The sequence below is a fragment of the Podarcis tiliguerta genome (assembly GCF_965153285.1).
Source record: "Podarcis tiliguerta genome assembly, chromosome: 11".
Taxonomy (NCBI): Eukaryota; Metazoa; Chordata; class Lepidosauria; order Squamata; family Lacertidae; genus Podarcis; species Podarcis tiliguerta.
The window spans coordinates 14,786,629-14,799,175 of NC_139544.1; the positions used below are offsets into that span (position 1 = coordinate 14,786,629).

General features: G+C 40.3%; 1 protein-coding gene across 2 annotated transcripts in view; it reads right to left on the reverse strand.

The window, feature by feature from the left end:
* Positions 1 to 2,399: 2,399 nt before the first annotated feature.
* The window catches only part of SLC12A2 (solute carrier family 12 member 2), a 50,526-nt gene continuing 40,378 nt past the window's right edge, over positions 2,400 to 12,547 (reverse strand). The window contains exons 21-27 of one of the 2 annotated variants that reach the window (XM_083403703.1): positions 11,949 to 11,996; positions 10,092 to 10,208; positions 9,862 to 9,973; positions 9,311 to 9,397; positions 6,730 to 6,865; positions 6,488 to 6,555; positions 2,400 to 5,114 (exon numbers count right to left, since the gene is read on the reverse strand). In XM_083403703.1, the coding sequence (XP_083259829.1) occupies positions 4,979 to 5,114; positions 6,488 to 6,555; positions 6,730 to 6,865; positions 9,311 to 9,397; positions 9,862 to 9,973; positions 10,092 to 10,208; positions 11,949 to 11,996 (704 nt within the window). In that variant the 3' untranslated portion in view covers positions 2,400 to 4,978. The remainder of the gene's footprint in view (positions 5,115 to 6,487; positions 6,556 to 6,729; positions 6,866 to 9,310; positions 9,398 to 9,861; positions 9,974 to 10,091; positions 10,209 to 11,948; positions 11,997 to 12,547) is intronic. The other variant, XM_083403704.1, reaches the window with a different exon arrangement.

Consider the following 12,547-nt stretch of genomic DNA (forward strand, 5'->3'; position numbering starts at 1 on the left):
TGCAAAATACACAATAAAACAAACTGCAAAGCCTCATAAGGCTACAAAACCAATAACCCAGTCTCCCACAAACATATTAAAAAAGCCATAGAATGTTAATCAGCTGAACACCTGGTTGAAATGTTTTTGCCTGGCATGTAAAGATATGTAGTAAAAGCGCCAGGTGAGCTCAAATGCCTAAACCCAGTGGAAGCTTTAATGTGGAGTTCCCGTGAAGAGCATTTGACAAACGGGGAGCCAACACAGAAAAGACCTATTCTCATGTTGCCACCCTCCTCTCGCAGAGGCTGCACAAAAAGGACTCAGATCACAGGGTCTGGGTCAGTTCATATGGGGAGAGGTGGTCCTTAAGGTATCCTGAGCCATTTTGGGCTCTATAGGTCAAAAACAGCACTTTGAATCAGGCCCAGAAACTGATTTGCAACCAGGGCAGTCGGGCAGGATTGGTGTGATATTCTCAAACCATCTTGCTCCAGTGAGCAACCTAGCCACCAAATTCAGCCCCAGCTAAAGTTTCTGAACCAACTTCAGAGGCAGCCCCATGTATAACATGTTGCAGTAATTTAACCTAGAGGTTACCAGAGCATAGGCAACAGAAATTAACTATCCCAGATAGGGTTGCAGCTGAGAACTCTGCGCCACTGAGGCCACCTGAGTCTCAAGCCACAGCAAAGGATCCAGAAGATCTCCTGCTCCTTCTGAAGGGAGTAAAACCCCATCAAGATCAGGCAACTTCCCATCCATCCAGTGTAGTGAATCAGGCCTAAATTCTGATTGGAAATGGATCTACAAAATCAGTTTCTTCCAATAGTGCCTAGTTCAGGTCTGCCACCACCCACTCAAGAACTTTGCCCAAGGAGGAGCTGGCTGGTAATTACTTAGGCATTCTGAATCCATGGAGAATTTCTTGAGGTGTTGTTTTACCACTGCCTTCTTCAAGCAGGCAGGGTCCAACCACCCGCTCTCACAAGGAGGCATTAATCACCTGCATGGCCCAGCCAGCTGTCTCCTCGCTGCTGGTTTTTTAATCAGCCAAGAGGGGCAAAGGTCCAAGGCAAAGTGGTCACCCTGACTGATCAAAGCCCTTTGTCTACATCCTCAAGCCCTACTAACTGAAATTCATCCAATACAACAGGACTACAGTCGTACCTCATTTTGCGGCCGGGATCCGTTCCAAAGCCCCGGCTGCTAGCCGAAAAGGACACAGGGCAAAGCGCCATGTCTGCGCATGTGCAAAGCACAATTTACTGCATGCGCGAGCGGCAAACCCGGAAGTAACCTGTTCTGGTACTTCCAGGTTTGCTGCGGACGTTCACCAGAATGATGCTAGACAAGACAGACGTTTGTATTACTGTAGATAGTGCTTTGGGCACCCTTGAGATTAATCTGCTGCAATAGCCAAGTCAAGATCCCTGTGGATGCAAGTGATTTTGTCCTCAAATTGCTTTGCAAACAAGTCATAGTGGGCTGCTGTTGGTTCTACCACCTCCTTTGGTCCAGACTGTAGGTAAGGTGAAAGATCCCTTGACAGTCAAAGGCGACTATGGGGTTGTGGTGCTCATCTCGCTTTTCAATCTGAGGGAGCCCATGTTTGTGCTTAGACAGCTTTCTAGGTCATGTGGCCAGCATGACTAAACTGCTTCTGGTGCAACGGGACACCGTGACGGAAGCCAGAGCGCATGGAAACGCCGTTTACCTTCCTGCTGCAGCAGTACCTATTTATCTACTTGCGCTGGTGTGCTTTCAAACTGCTAGGTCGGCAGGAGCTGGGACAGAGCAATGGGAGCTCACATCGTCGCGGGAATTTGAACTGCTGATTTTCCAATTCGCAAACCTGAGGCTCAGTGGTTTAGACCACAGCGCTACCCACATCCCAATGGTCCAGACTGTAAGAAGCCCCACGCTACCTGGAAAAGCTCTGCTGAGTGGCACAATGAGGATGCAATGGAGGCAGCAAAGTATGCTTTCATTGCTGCCTTCATTGCCACTAAATAGGTTCGATGATGAGCCCTCACCAGTGTCCGATTGTATCCAACTGGAGTTTTCCTCCACTTGCATATTTGAGCTGTCTCTCAACATGTTTCCTCACCCTAAGCTCTGGAGCTATATTGACCTTGAAACTCTGGATGAAGACAGTCTATTTTTTAAATTCGTAATATTTCTAAACGTACAAAATGAGATTATTTCTATAGCTCCATCCCACCCTGTTATTGGACAGTCGAATGCAACAACTGGACATTTGTTTTAATAGTGGTTTTTGCCATGCTTCTTAACCTTTTTTCATCTACAGGTTACAGAAGCATTTTTTAAAACAGTGCATGAAATATCAAAAACTTTTAGTGTTTAGGTCTTCCTGGCATGTTACATGTTAGGTGGGGCTCAAATAAAGAGTATTGAAAACCAGAGGAAAGGAATTTATTAATAAAAATAGGCTGATTTAGGCAACCACAGTTAATTCACTCCCATTTATTGCAGTGATCCCTCCCCAATACAGAGTAGTAACTGCAATACTCAAGTTGTTAAAACATTAGAAAACCCATTGTGTGTGACAGTTACAGTACAATATTATCAAAATATGACATGACATTTTCAAACTGTGGAATAGTACCAACCAAGCTCAATCCTTAAATTAAGACCATAGTTCATTTTTAAATAAACAGAAAAGCATATAAAACAAATTATGTAAAAAGGAAAGCCTAATACAAACGTAACAAATAAATAATTGATTTTTTTCAGCTACTTTCTAAACACTTCCTAATTTCATAAAATAAAGTTTCTGCTACAGAAATGGTATTGCTGAGTGTCAATGGAAAACAATTATTTCAAGTCATTACTGATTGGAACTTAAGAAAACATGGCGCCAAAAAGAAAAGATCAATTCATACTAACTAGAAATTGGAATGGCTATGTATCATAAAATTGCCTCTTGCTAACAAGGTGCAATTATGTTTATTGGAGTGTTAGAATAAATTGTACAATTGTTGTCTTGGTGTCTAGTGTGGTATGTGTGTGTGAAGTACTGAGAATTCTCATGTATGAAGTAACCTTTATTAATTTACAGACTACATTTTGCTCCCATCCATATATGCATATTTAGATAAATTTGATTTTTTTTTACACAGCACACAGAGAGACTTTTCATTTGGTTCCTTTTACAGATAACAAGCAATGGTTTTCCTGAATAGCAAAATTTTGAATAAGTGTACCAGTGCACTTTTTCACGATAGCAGCACTAAGTTCATGCCCTACTGTCTGTACATAAACAATGGAAATAAAAGTTCAGATTAAATGAATAATTTTATGCCCCTCATCACACCAATAAGCACTGCAAACTTGTAATCATCAATGCTATTACACATTGGGAATGCTTTTTAGGAAAAAAAATCTGTTCTTATTATAAGACTTTTAATTTTCTTTGAAAACTAGGTACTGGCATTGATTTACTCTACCTGGCTGCCAACTTGTATTGCACTTCTGAAAAGGGGAGAACACAAACAACATTGGTAAGACAATGAGAGTCGTAATTTACTAGAATGCTAATCACTATCTGCAAGAATCACCTTGTCTCAGTAACTGGGACTACCAAAATAAATTTGTTCGTTTATTCTGATCTTACACAGTAAAAAATATTGTGTATTCATATTCTCTATCTTCAATATCCAAATTACAGGTGTTCATTCTAGCCCATATTACCCCGTATTAATGCCAAGAGACTGGGAAAGGGTTTGAGGCAACTCTTAACAGATAATAGGCATAAGCACTATTACAAACTAGTGAATAAAACCTCAAGTGATTCTTCAGTAAGCAATTCATCGAGTAAAAAAATATAAAGCAGTCAAACCGCACACGCACACAAATTGAGGGCACACAAATTGGCAGTTCTTGAATACACAAGGTCATCACGTACAAATTAAAACATAAGGTCAAGAGGATCAAACCTGAGTATTTAACAAGACTAAACATAGATTCTGACAACTGAATAAATTGCCCTTGGGACACCTCTAATAAAATGTGGTCCATTTAAGCAGGTGAACAAACTGTTAACTTTATTTAGATGGTCCTTGAAAGATTGAAGTATCCTGTTAGATGGCATATCATAAACGTGCCTGACATTTACATCATCATGTAACATAACTGCAGCTTCACAGTGGAGCTACAGAGTGAGGACTGGTCCACTAACCTTCAGCCAAAGTAGCCCAGTAAGAAATATATATATATATATATATATATATATATATATATGATGAAATCTAAGAGGACCCTCTGTCAATACACTTTAGCTTTATTCAGTGGTACAAATTGAAAAGTACAAAGTCCTAGATATCAACGTAACAATTTTTTTTTTTGTTTTTTTAATTACAGCCAACTTGCTCCACTTTTTAGCTTTGTCTCAGATCCAACAGAGATCTTTAAAAACAAAACAAACCATTCCAAACAATAGGAAACATACAACAATAAAACTAATACCTTTATGGAAGACCAGAACGCAGCATTTTTATTAAAATGGAAGTCTAAACTAAAAGAAGTTTGATCTAAAGTTTTAGCCAATGGCAGACTGACATTCTTTATAAATTTACAAAATAGAGTATATGGATGAAATTTGGTTAACTTCAGAAGGCACCTCAAGGCTAAAAGGCTTTTATAAATCTATAATCCTTTCACTGATCAAAAATAAACACTTTTATTGCTGCCGCTCAAGTAGCAAAGAAAAACCTGTTTATTCATTCTTCAGTCCAGCAAGAAATCTTCCCCCATTAAGCAAGATTAAATTACAGAAGAATTAGAAGAAAACTGAAGCTTTCACAACTTTAGGAGTATAGTGACTTTCCTTGTGTGCTTTCAAGTCAGTGGAACAGTGAAAAAGAGTAGTCACTTTTTGCCTGTGTGTGATGTTAATATTTTAATCAAACATCTCAGTCTCTCCCACTTTAGGCACTGAAGTACCATTTCTTCACAGCTACATGCTGCGCAGTAGTGCTTAGGAATAGAAGGTAAGAACACTCTGATGATTCCCACGGACAAGGAGAATTGGTGGCAGGTCCCTTGAAAGAGCTTCGATCCACGCCATGTATAGTGCACTTGATACTGCACTCTTCCGTGCTACTGGCAAGCTCCTATAACCAAAAGAGGAATAAACTGGGCATTTTGTCAGGTTAACGGCACAACTGAATCAGTTAATGCAAAATGTCTCAAAATTACTGAGATTGACAGCCAGTGTTTGAATTTTATTACAAAAGATAATTTTAAAACGATCTGTTACCCAAAAGATTTTTGCTGCTAAACGATGCTTATTAGAAGCGGTAGTAGCATTAACGGACAATACTCATTGTTTGGAGAATTATCTTCCAAATTTGTCAGATATGCTACTTTGCTACCATTGAAGGCAAGGCTGTAATCCTGGATGGAGTTATCGGAGAGTAAGACACACCCGTACAGACAAACATGCACAAAATTAGATCGTTTCATTATTTGAAGAATTCTATCCCACCATTCAGTGCTACTAACCCCAAGGTAGGTTACATGCATGTCAAAATCCTAAATACCACAACCCTGAAAAACTACCATTATTCTATTATCTGCCACTGTAGCTGAAGCAATATGCTATCTCTTTCCAATGCTTGTTTCCCTCTCCCTCTTTCCAGCCTACTATGCCTCCAAAAATGTTTTCCAGAGGTTTGGGCCACCTTCTGGAACACAGTGTAGATCAGGCATGGCCAAACTTGGCGCTCCAGATGTTTTGGGACTACAACTCCCATCATCCCTGGCCACCGGTCCTGTTAGCTAGGGATGATGGGAGTTGTAGTCCCAAAAGAGCTGGAGGGCCAGGTTTGGCCATGCCTGGTATAGATGGTGACCCTGTAAACTATAGGGGAAAAGGAAAAAAAATATTCTAGGTTTGCAGAACAGGAGTTTCTGCTCAATTCAACATTATGCTCTCAAATGGGTGACATCCAACTAAGTCATACTCAATCCACTACTGATGAGTCCATCAGTTTCAATGGGTCCGCTCTAAGGTTAACAATGGTTATCACTGGCTACATCAGCATGGCTGCCACTTATTTCTGCTGCACCAATGACCCTTTAACTCCAAATTCAGAGGCATTCATAAATGTTTTCAAACATCTCTTGTTTATCTACCATGTAACTACTTTTTAGGGGGAAACCTAGAAACTCAGGGTCTTCATATGTACGTTTATTAAGAGAACTTTGTGGTGTCTAACTTATCATGATTACAGCAGAATTACTGTCACAGGGACATTTTTGTGAAAACCTAGCTAGGTATTTGCCTCACAGAAAGTCTGTTCCTATGTTCTAATCAGGCAGCTCAACCACTGCATCATAACTTGGAGAACTGTCCCGTTTTGTGAAATTCCATTCTGCGCAATCCTCAAGCCAACCCAATTATCTTTCCGTAGTCACCAAAATTATTAACAACCTTTCCCAAATAGTGGTGTTGATGCCAAGAACCACAGAAAGCAGTACTTACATAACAATTAGATTAGCTGTGCTTGAATGTTCTTTCAGTAATTCATTTAACCTAATCTGGCGGTTGCTCTGCAATTAAAATGAGAACATTTTAAACAGCCCAAACAGCAATTTTTAAAGATCGGCAAGTAGTAGATTTACCAATGTAGCAACTCAAAATCAATACTATAGGAATGAATACTCAAAATAAATACTATAGGAAGTTTAAATATTCCTATGTGGAAAGAGAGTTACAAAAAATACCTTTGTTTTGTATAGCTCAATTTCATTATCCGTGATTCTCCAAGGTTCATCTTCTTTCATTTTATCTGCAACATCTTGCTCTTTATCATCTTCATGAAGTCGGAATGGCTCAATCATTTCTTCAAAAGCTGCAATGCTAAAGATTATTTTATCATACAGCTGAAGTTAATCAGTCCTCAGACTCCTAACTGAAATATTTGTACAATGAGACCTGCAACTAAGATGCTACATTAATTGAACAAGATAAATGTGACTTCTCTATTCCAAGCTAAACTGCACAATACAGACTTAAAGGCTGCACAACAGAACCACCGACTGGGATCCACGTTTGCTTTATCCAAACACCAAGGCTGCTTGGGCATTCCTACTGGATTTTAAATTTTTGATAAACTCTCCCCACCTTTGGACAGCAGGTCCCCTCTGGTATCATAAAATGCTGTGACAACTCCGCTCAGTTTCAAGAGAATGAATTTTCCCGTGCAGAACAGGGGACTACTGTTTAAAAAACAAAAACCTAGAGCCTGTGTAAGGCAACAAAATTGCCATACACACAACTAAGAAGGATAATAGCTTTTTTGCTTTTAATGAGAAAGCGGCCAAAATCCTCCGGTTATTTGGGAAGGAGGAAACAACAAGGGGCAAAATATGCCCTCCCTCCTCTTCCATTACTAGGTGCTGCCACTGAATCCAAAGCCATCTCACTTATGCAACAGCCATATTATGCCTTTATGTTAGCAAAGCAATCTCTTAAGTAGTGCAAGATTCCTATGTGAATTTTTAAAAAGCCAATACAATGAGTTCCTACAAAGCTGCATTTTTGCCACCACAACTCTATTCATATATGTAGGATAGACAGACCAGCATATTGCAAAACTTTTATTCATTTTTTCACTCCATCGTAAATGCAAGCTGCTATTTAAATTCTCGAGTTTCCAGCTGAATAAAAGCAGTCTGAGTTGCCGTGTGGTGAGACGCTACTTGAAAAGAGGAATAGGAACATTTTCTTCAGATTTATAAAATGGGTACTTTACTGGGGCTTTAATAGAGTCATAAAATTGTAGAGTTGGAAGGGACCCTTTCCAATCTCATGCAGGAATCTTTTGCCCAGCCTGGGACTTGAACCCACAAGCCAAAGATGAAGAGTCTCATGCTCAATAAAACGGCAGAGAATGGATGCTGAATTGGGAAGTGCCGAAAGGCTGCTTTATCAACTCTTACAAAGAAGGTAAGGTAAAGGTAAAGGTACCCCTGTCCGTACGGGCCAGTCTTGACAGACTCTAGGGTTGTGCGCCCATCTCACTTAAGAGGCCGGGGGCCAGCGCTGTCCAGAGACACTTCCGGGTCACGTGGCCAGCGTGACATCACTGCTCTGGCGAGCCAGAGCCACACACGGAACGCCGTTTACCTTCCCGCTAGTAAGCGGTCCCTATTTATCTACTTGCACCCGGGAGTGCTTTCGAACTGCTAGGTTGGCAGGCGCTGGGACCAAACAACGGGAGCGCATTCCGCTGCGGGGATTCGAACCGCCAACCTTTTGATCGGCAAGCCCTAGGCACTGAGGCTTTTACCCACAGTGCCACCCGCATCCAACAAAGAAGGTAGGAATATCAATATGTCAGCTCCAAGGTTGGCATCCCTGTTTTGCCATTCTAGGGGCATGTACAGGGAACCCAGACATGCTGCTTTGCTTCTCCACTGCACCAATAATGGTGAAGAAGGAACTGCAACAAGAAGGCCTGCTCTTGTAGAGGGGGAAATCCACAAAATTCTGTGGCCCCTGGGACCAGAGACTTGTGCCCTAATCACTTCACACTAATGAATGGAATGAATAAATGCTCTGCTTGTGCAGAAACCTTTTACTATTGCTCAAGCCATTTAATTTGAAAAAAGAAAAATCTTAATATTGATATTGCTGTGGGTTTGAGGAAAGGAGAGTATTAGGCAAGAGTTCCATCTGAATCTTAAAAAGTCTGGTGAGCATGAATGCTGTACAGCTCTTAATAATGCTCATTATTTATAAAGGCTTCTTCATTTCTATTTTATCACCTGCATTTTTACTTTCTTTACTATTTATGTTTCTTTCTTCAAATTACAGCACAAGAGAAACGCAACTCTTTAAACCAAACATATGCATACATGTTTACATATTATAAAACCGTTCACGGCAACACATAAAATCACATGCAGAGATCAGAAAAGATGCACAGACAAAAAAAAAAAAAAGGGCCCCGGAGGGGGGAAAAATGAAGGCAAAAAACAATGGTAGAACTCCAAGCTCAAAGGAAACATGCCACTTAAATCATCAAAAGTTAACGTATTTCTTTTTTTTTTATGATAAGCTATCTTAGTGCATAAGCAATAGAAGGGTAGGGTGGAAATACCTAAAAATACAATAAATGAGTGAACAAAGTGTTGTGGCTTTTACTTTTATAAACTTAATTATGTTTCTCTCACTAGTTGCTGGTGGCAGCTAACTGCTAGTATAAATTGACAATAATATTTTTTGAAAAATATAGGAAATGAATGTTCTCTCTCTCTCTCTCAGACACACACACACACACACACACACACACAAACTTACTTTTCTTTCTTTGGCTTTGTATTGATATCACCAAGAACCATGATATCCGAGAAATCTATCCGAAATTTGCTGAGCAGTGTAGCCATTCTAAAAGCAATTTTTAAAACATAGTTAAATGTATATATTAAAACTGTACAGCCAAGATAGCTAAAATGGTTTGCATGCTAACAAAGGTTATAAGCTGATTTTAAATTCTGATCACCAGATTATTTAAAAAGTTTGGATGCAATCCTACACTTGGGAGTAAATGCCACTCTCTAAGTAGAGAGGCATATGACTGCACTGTAAGCTTTCATAAACAAGTTAAAAATATTTGCCTGAAGAACCTTCAGTATTTAATAAGTTTCACAACAGAAACACAGGAGGAAAAACCCCCCTAAATATTTTAAAGTGGAATAATAAAATAAGCTGTATAGCTAAATATAAGACTGAGTTTTTAAATCATTGCTAATTATTAGGTCTGGTAAGTAAGAGTACTGATTTCTCCTAACTAACAAACAACAAATCCATACTTGCCAAATGATAAAAGAATTGTACTTAATGAAACTTACGCTCTTCTGTCGTGATCTATTCTGTTTATTTTTCCACCAATGAACACTCTAATCCTGCAGTCTTTCCACTTTTTTTTGGTTGTCAGAAGATACGGAATCAGCAGAGTCAAGCCTACATGAATAAAGAATTCTCACTTTTGGTACTGTGTTAAGATTTGGCAGTATCAGAAATTATACACTACTTAGTTGCAGTATTATTATTATTTTTTAAAAAAGAACTTCCATCTTACCCCCATCATCAAAAAGCCACCATACGTCAATATTATTTTTCCCTTGTTTCTTCTGAAACTGAGAACTTGCATCAAGCAATTTTTGATCAGCCATGTTCAAGGCCGGACCTTTGGGATCTGTAGAATAGAGAAGGGGCATTTAAAAGGAAGCAAGAAAGGAAAAACTTTATTCCTGTCTCAAATGCAGAATATGGGTTACTTCTGCTTCCAATGTTGTGGGAGCGGCATTCTGCTGGTGCAACAAGACATCCCTTTCTTCTCCCCTCCGGCCCTCACAACCCTTTGGAGCAGGTTTTGAAGATGCATGTGAGGCTGCAAAGGGGAAGAGAGGAAGGGAAGATCCGCTAGGCAAGCAATGCTAGCGTATGAGAAAACAACTATGAATTTGTAGAGCCATCAAGTAATACAACTGGAGATGGGATAGGACACTCCCTACCTTTAACCAGGGGTGGCTAAGCTGTGGCCTTTTAGATGTTAGTACGTCAACTCCTAGGGACGCGGGTGGCGCTGTGGGTAAAAGCCTCAGTGCCTAGGGCTTGCCGATCGAAAGGTCGGCGGTTCGAATCCCCATGGCGGGGTGCGCTCCCGCTGTTCGGTCCCAGCGCCTGCCAACCTAGCAGTTCGAAAGCACCCCCGGGTGCAAATAGATAAATAGGGACCGCTTACTAGCGGGAAGGTAAACGGCGTTTCCGTGTGCGGCTCTGGCTCGCCAGAGCAGCGATGTCACGCTGGCCACATGACCCGGAAGTGTCTGCGGACAGCGCTGGCCCCCGGCCTCTTTGAGTGAGATGGGCGCACAACCCTAGAGTCTGTCAAGACTGGCGCGTACGGGCAGGGGTACCTTTACGTCAACTCCTACCAGTCCAATCCAGCATGGCCAACAGGCAGGGAAGATTAGAAAAGCCCTGCAACACCTGGAAGGCCACAGGTTAGCCACGCCTGCCTTAAATCAAACCTCATGAAACCTGACACAGGAGCATTTGCTCTCCTAGGAAGGGCAGAAAACACATGGCATCCCTGCCTAAACACCCAAATAAAAGTTATCACAGCTTTGCTCCTGTACATTGATTTGTCTCTTTTTAGAAAAAGTCTAGGGTGACCGATTTTCCATCCGCACCAGCTTAGCTCCCAAACCGCTCTGAAGTTCAGCAGTGAATATAATCATTTGTCTCAATAGTGGTTCATTGCCAAGGGGGCTGGAGCCACTGAGAAACAAGACGGAGTTGTCACCATGCTCGTTATACCGGAGGTATAAAGAAGTACAAACTGGTTTTTTAAAAAATAAAAAAATTAAGAGGTACCTGCCTACCAAAAATTAAAATAGCCCAATGAACATGCTCAGTAGCCTCCAAGAATCACACAATATTATGTGTCGGTTGGGAAAATAGGGAAGGAAGATTAAGGTGGTCTTGGAGAGTAGTTTGGCCTTTTTCAGCCCCTCCGAACTATTGGTATCCCAGGAGGAAGACACTATTGTCTGGCAGGAACCTTGAAAAGGAGCTCTCCATTAAGAGATTGAGGATACCTTGCAATATTTAACTAAAGATATCACATTATATATATGCACCAGAAGTCATCTATGGGCACTCTCTCACCTGGCTGTAGCTGAAGACAACTCTAATATTTAAGACAGCATTACGTTCCAATTCTTTCCCCATCCCAAAAACTTATCTTGTCCAAGAAACCCACCCACCCAACCAACAAGGTTCCCATGAGCCCAGCAAGTACAAACTATTATCTTCTTCCGAAGACATGTAAAATGTTATGATACATGAAACAAAGCGTGAGAAATTATAAACTGATGTTTACAGCATGGAAAAAAATTGATTGAAAACAAAATATGGAAAAATGGCCTGCCTTTTTTCAAAAGTGGCTGCGTTGGAGTCTTGCCATCGTCGTCGTCTTCTGGATAAGGTTTAAAAGGGGGGGGGGGGATTAAAAGGTTATTTTGCAGTATTAATAAAAATGTGGACTCTTCGTTCTTTTTAGAATGCAGCATGAAAAGCCAAACAATGAATGAATTCAAAGCAATTGTGTTCATGAATGTAAGTGATTAGCATGTTAACATACCACTTTATTGAAGACACACACACAAAGTTCTACCACATATTAAAAGTAGCTACACTATTAGCATTTTTTTCCATTTAAGATCCCTTTTCACTCTCAAAAGGTTTGGGTTAGAAAATAGAGATGTTTGCTGCAATCTAAACATTATTTCCCTAACAGATATTTGGGGTGGGGGAAGAGATGGGAATGATATCAATAGTTAGTCCCATAGCTTCTCCTCAAGACAAGATGCACCACTTGTGAAGTGCTTAAAGCATCTATAAGAGCAATTATTCAACAAAATCTTTGCAACACTTGATGCTAAAAAGTTCTAAGAAGTTTAGAAAAATAAAAGTCAAACAAATAACATTGTTCAAATACCATGACCAAAATTTCTGTACACGTTTACT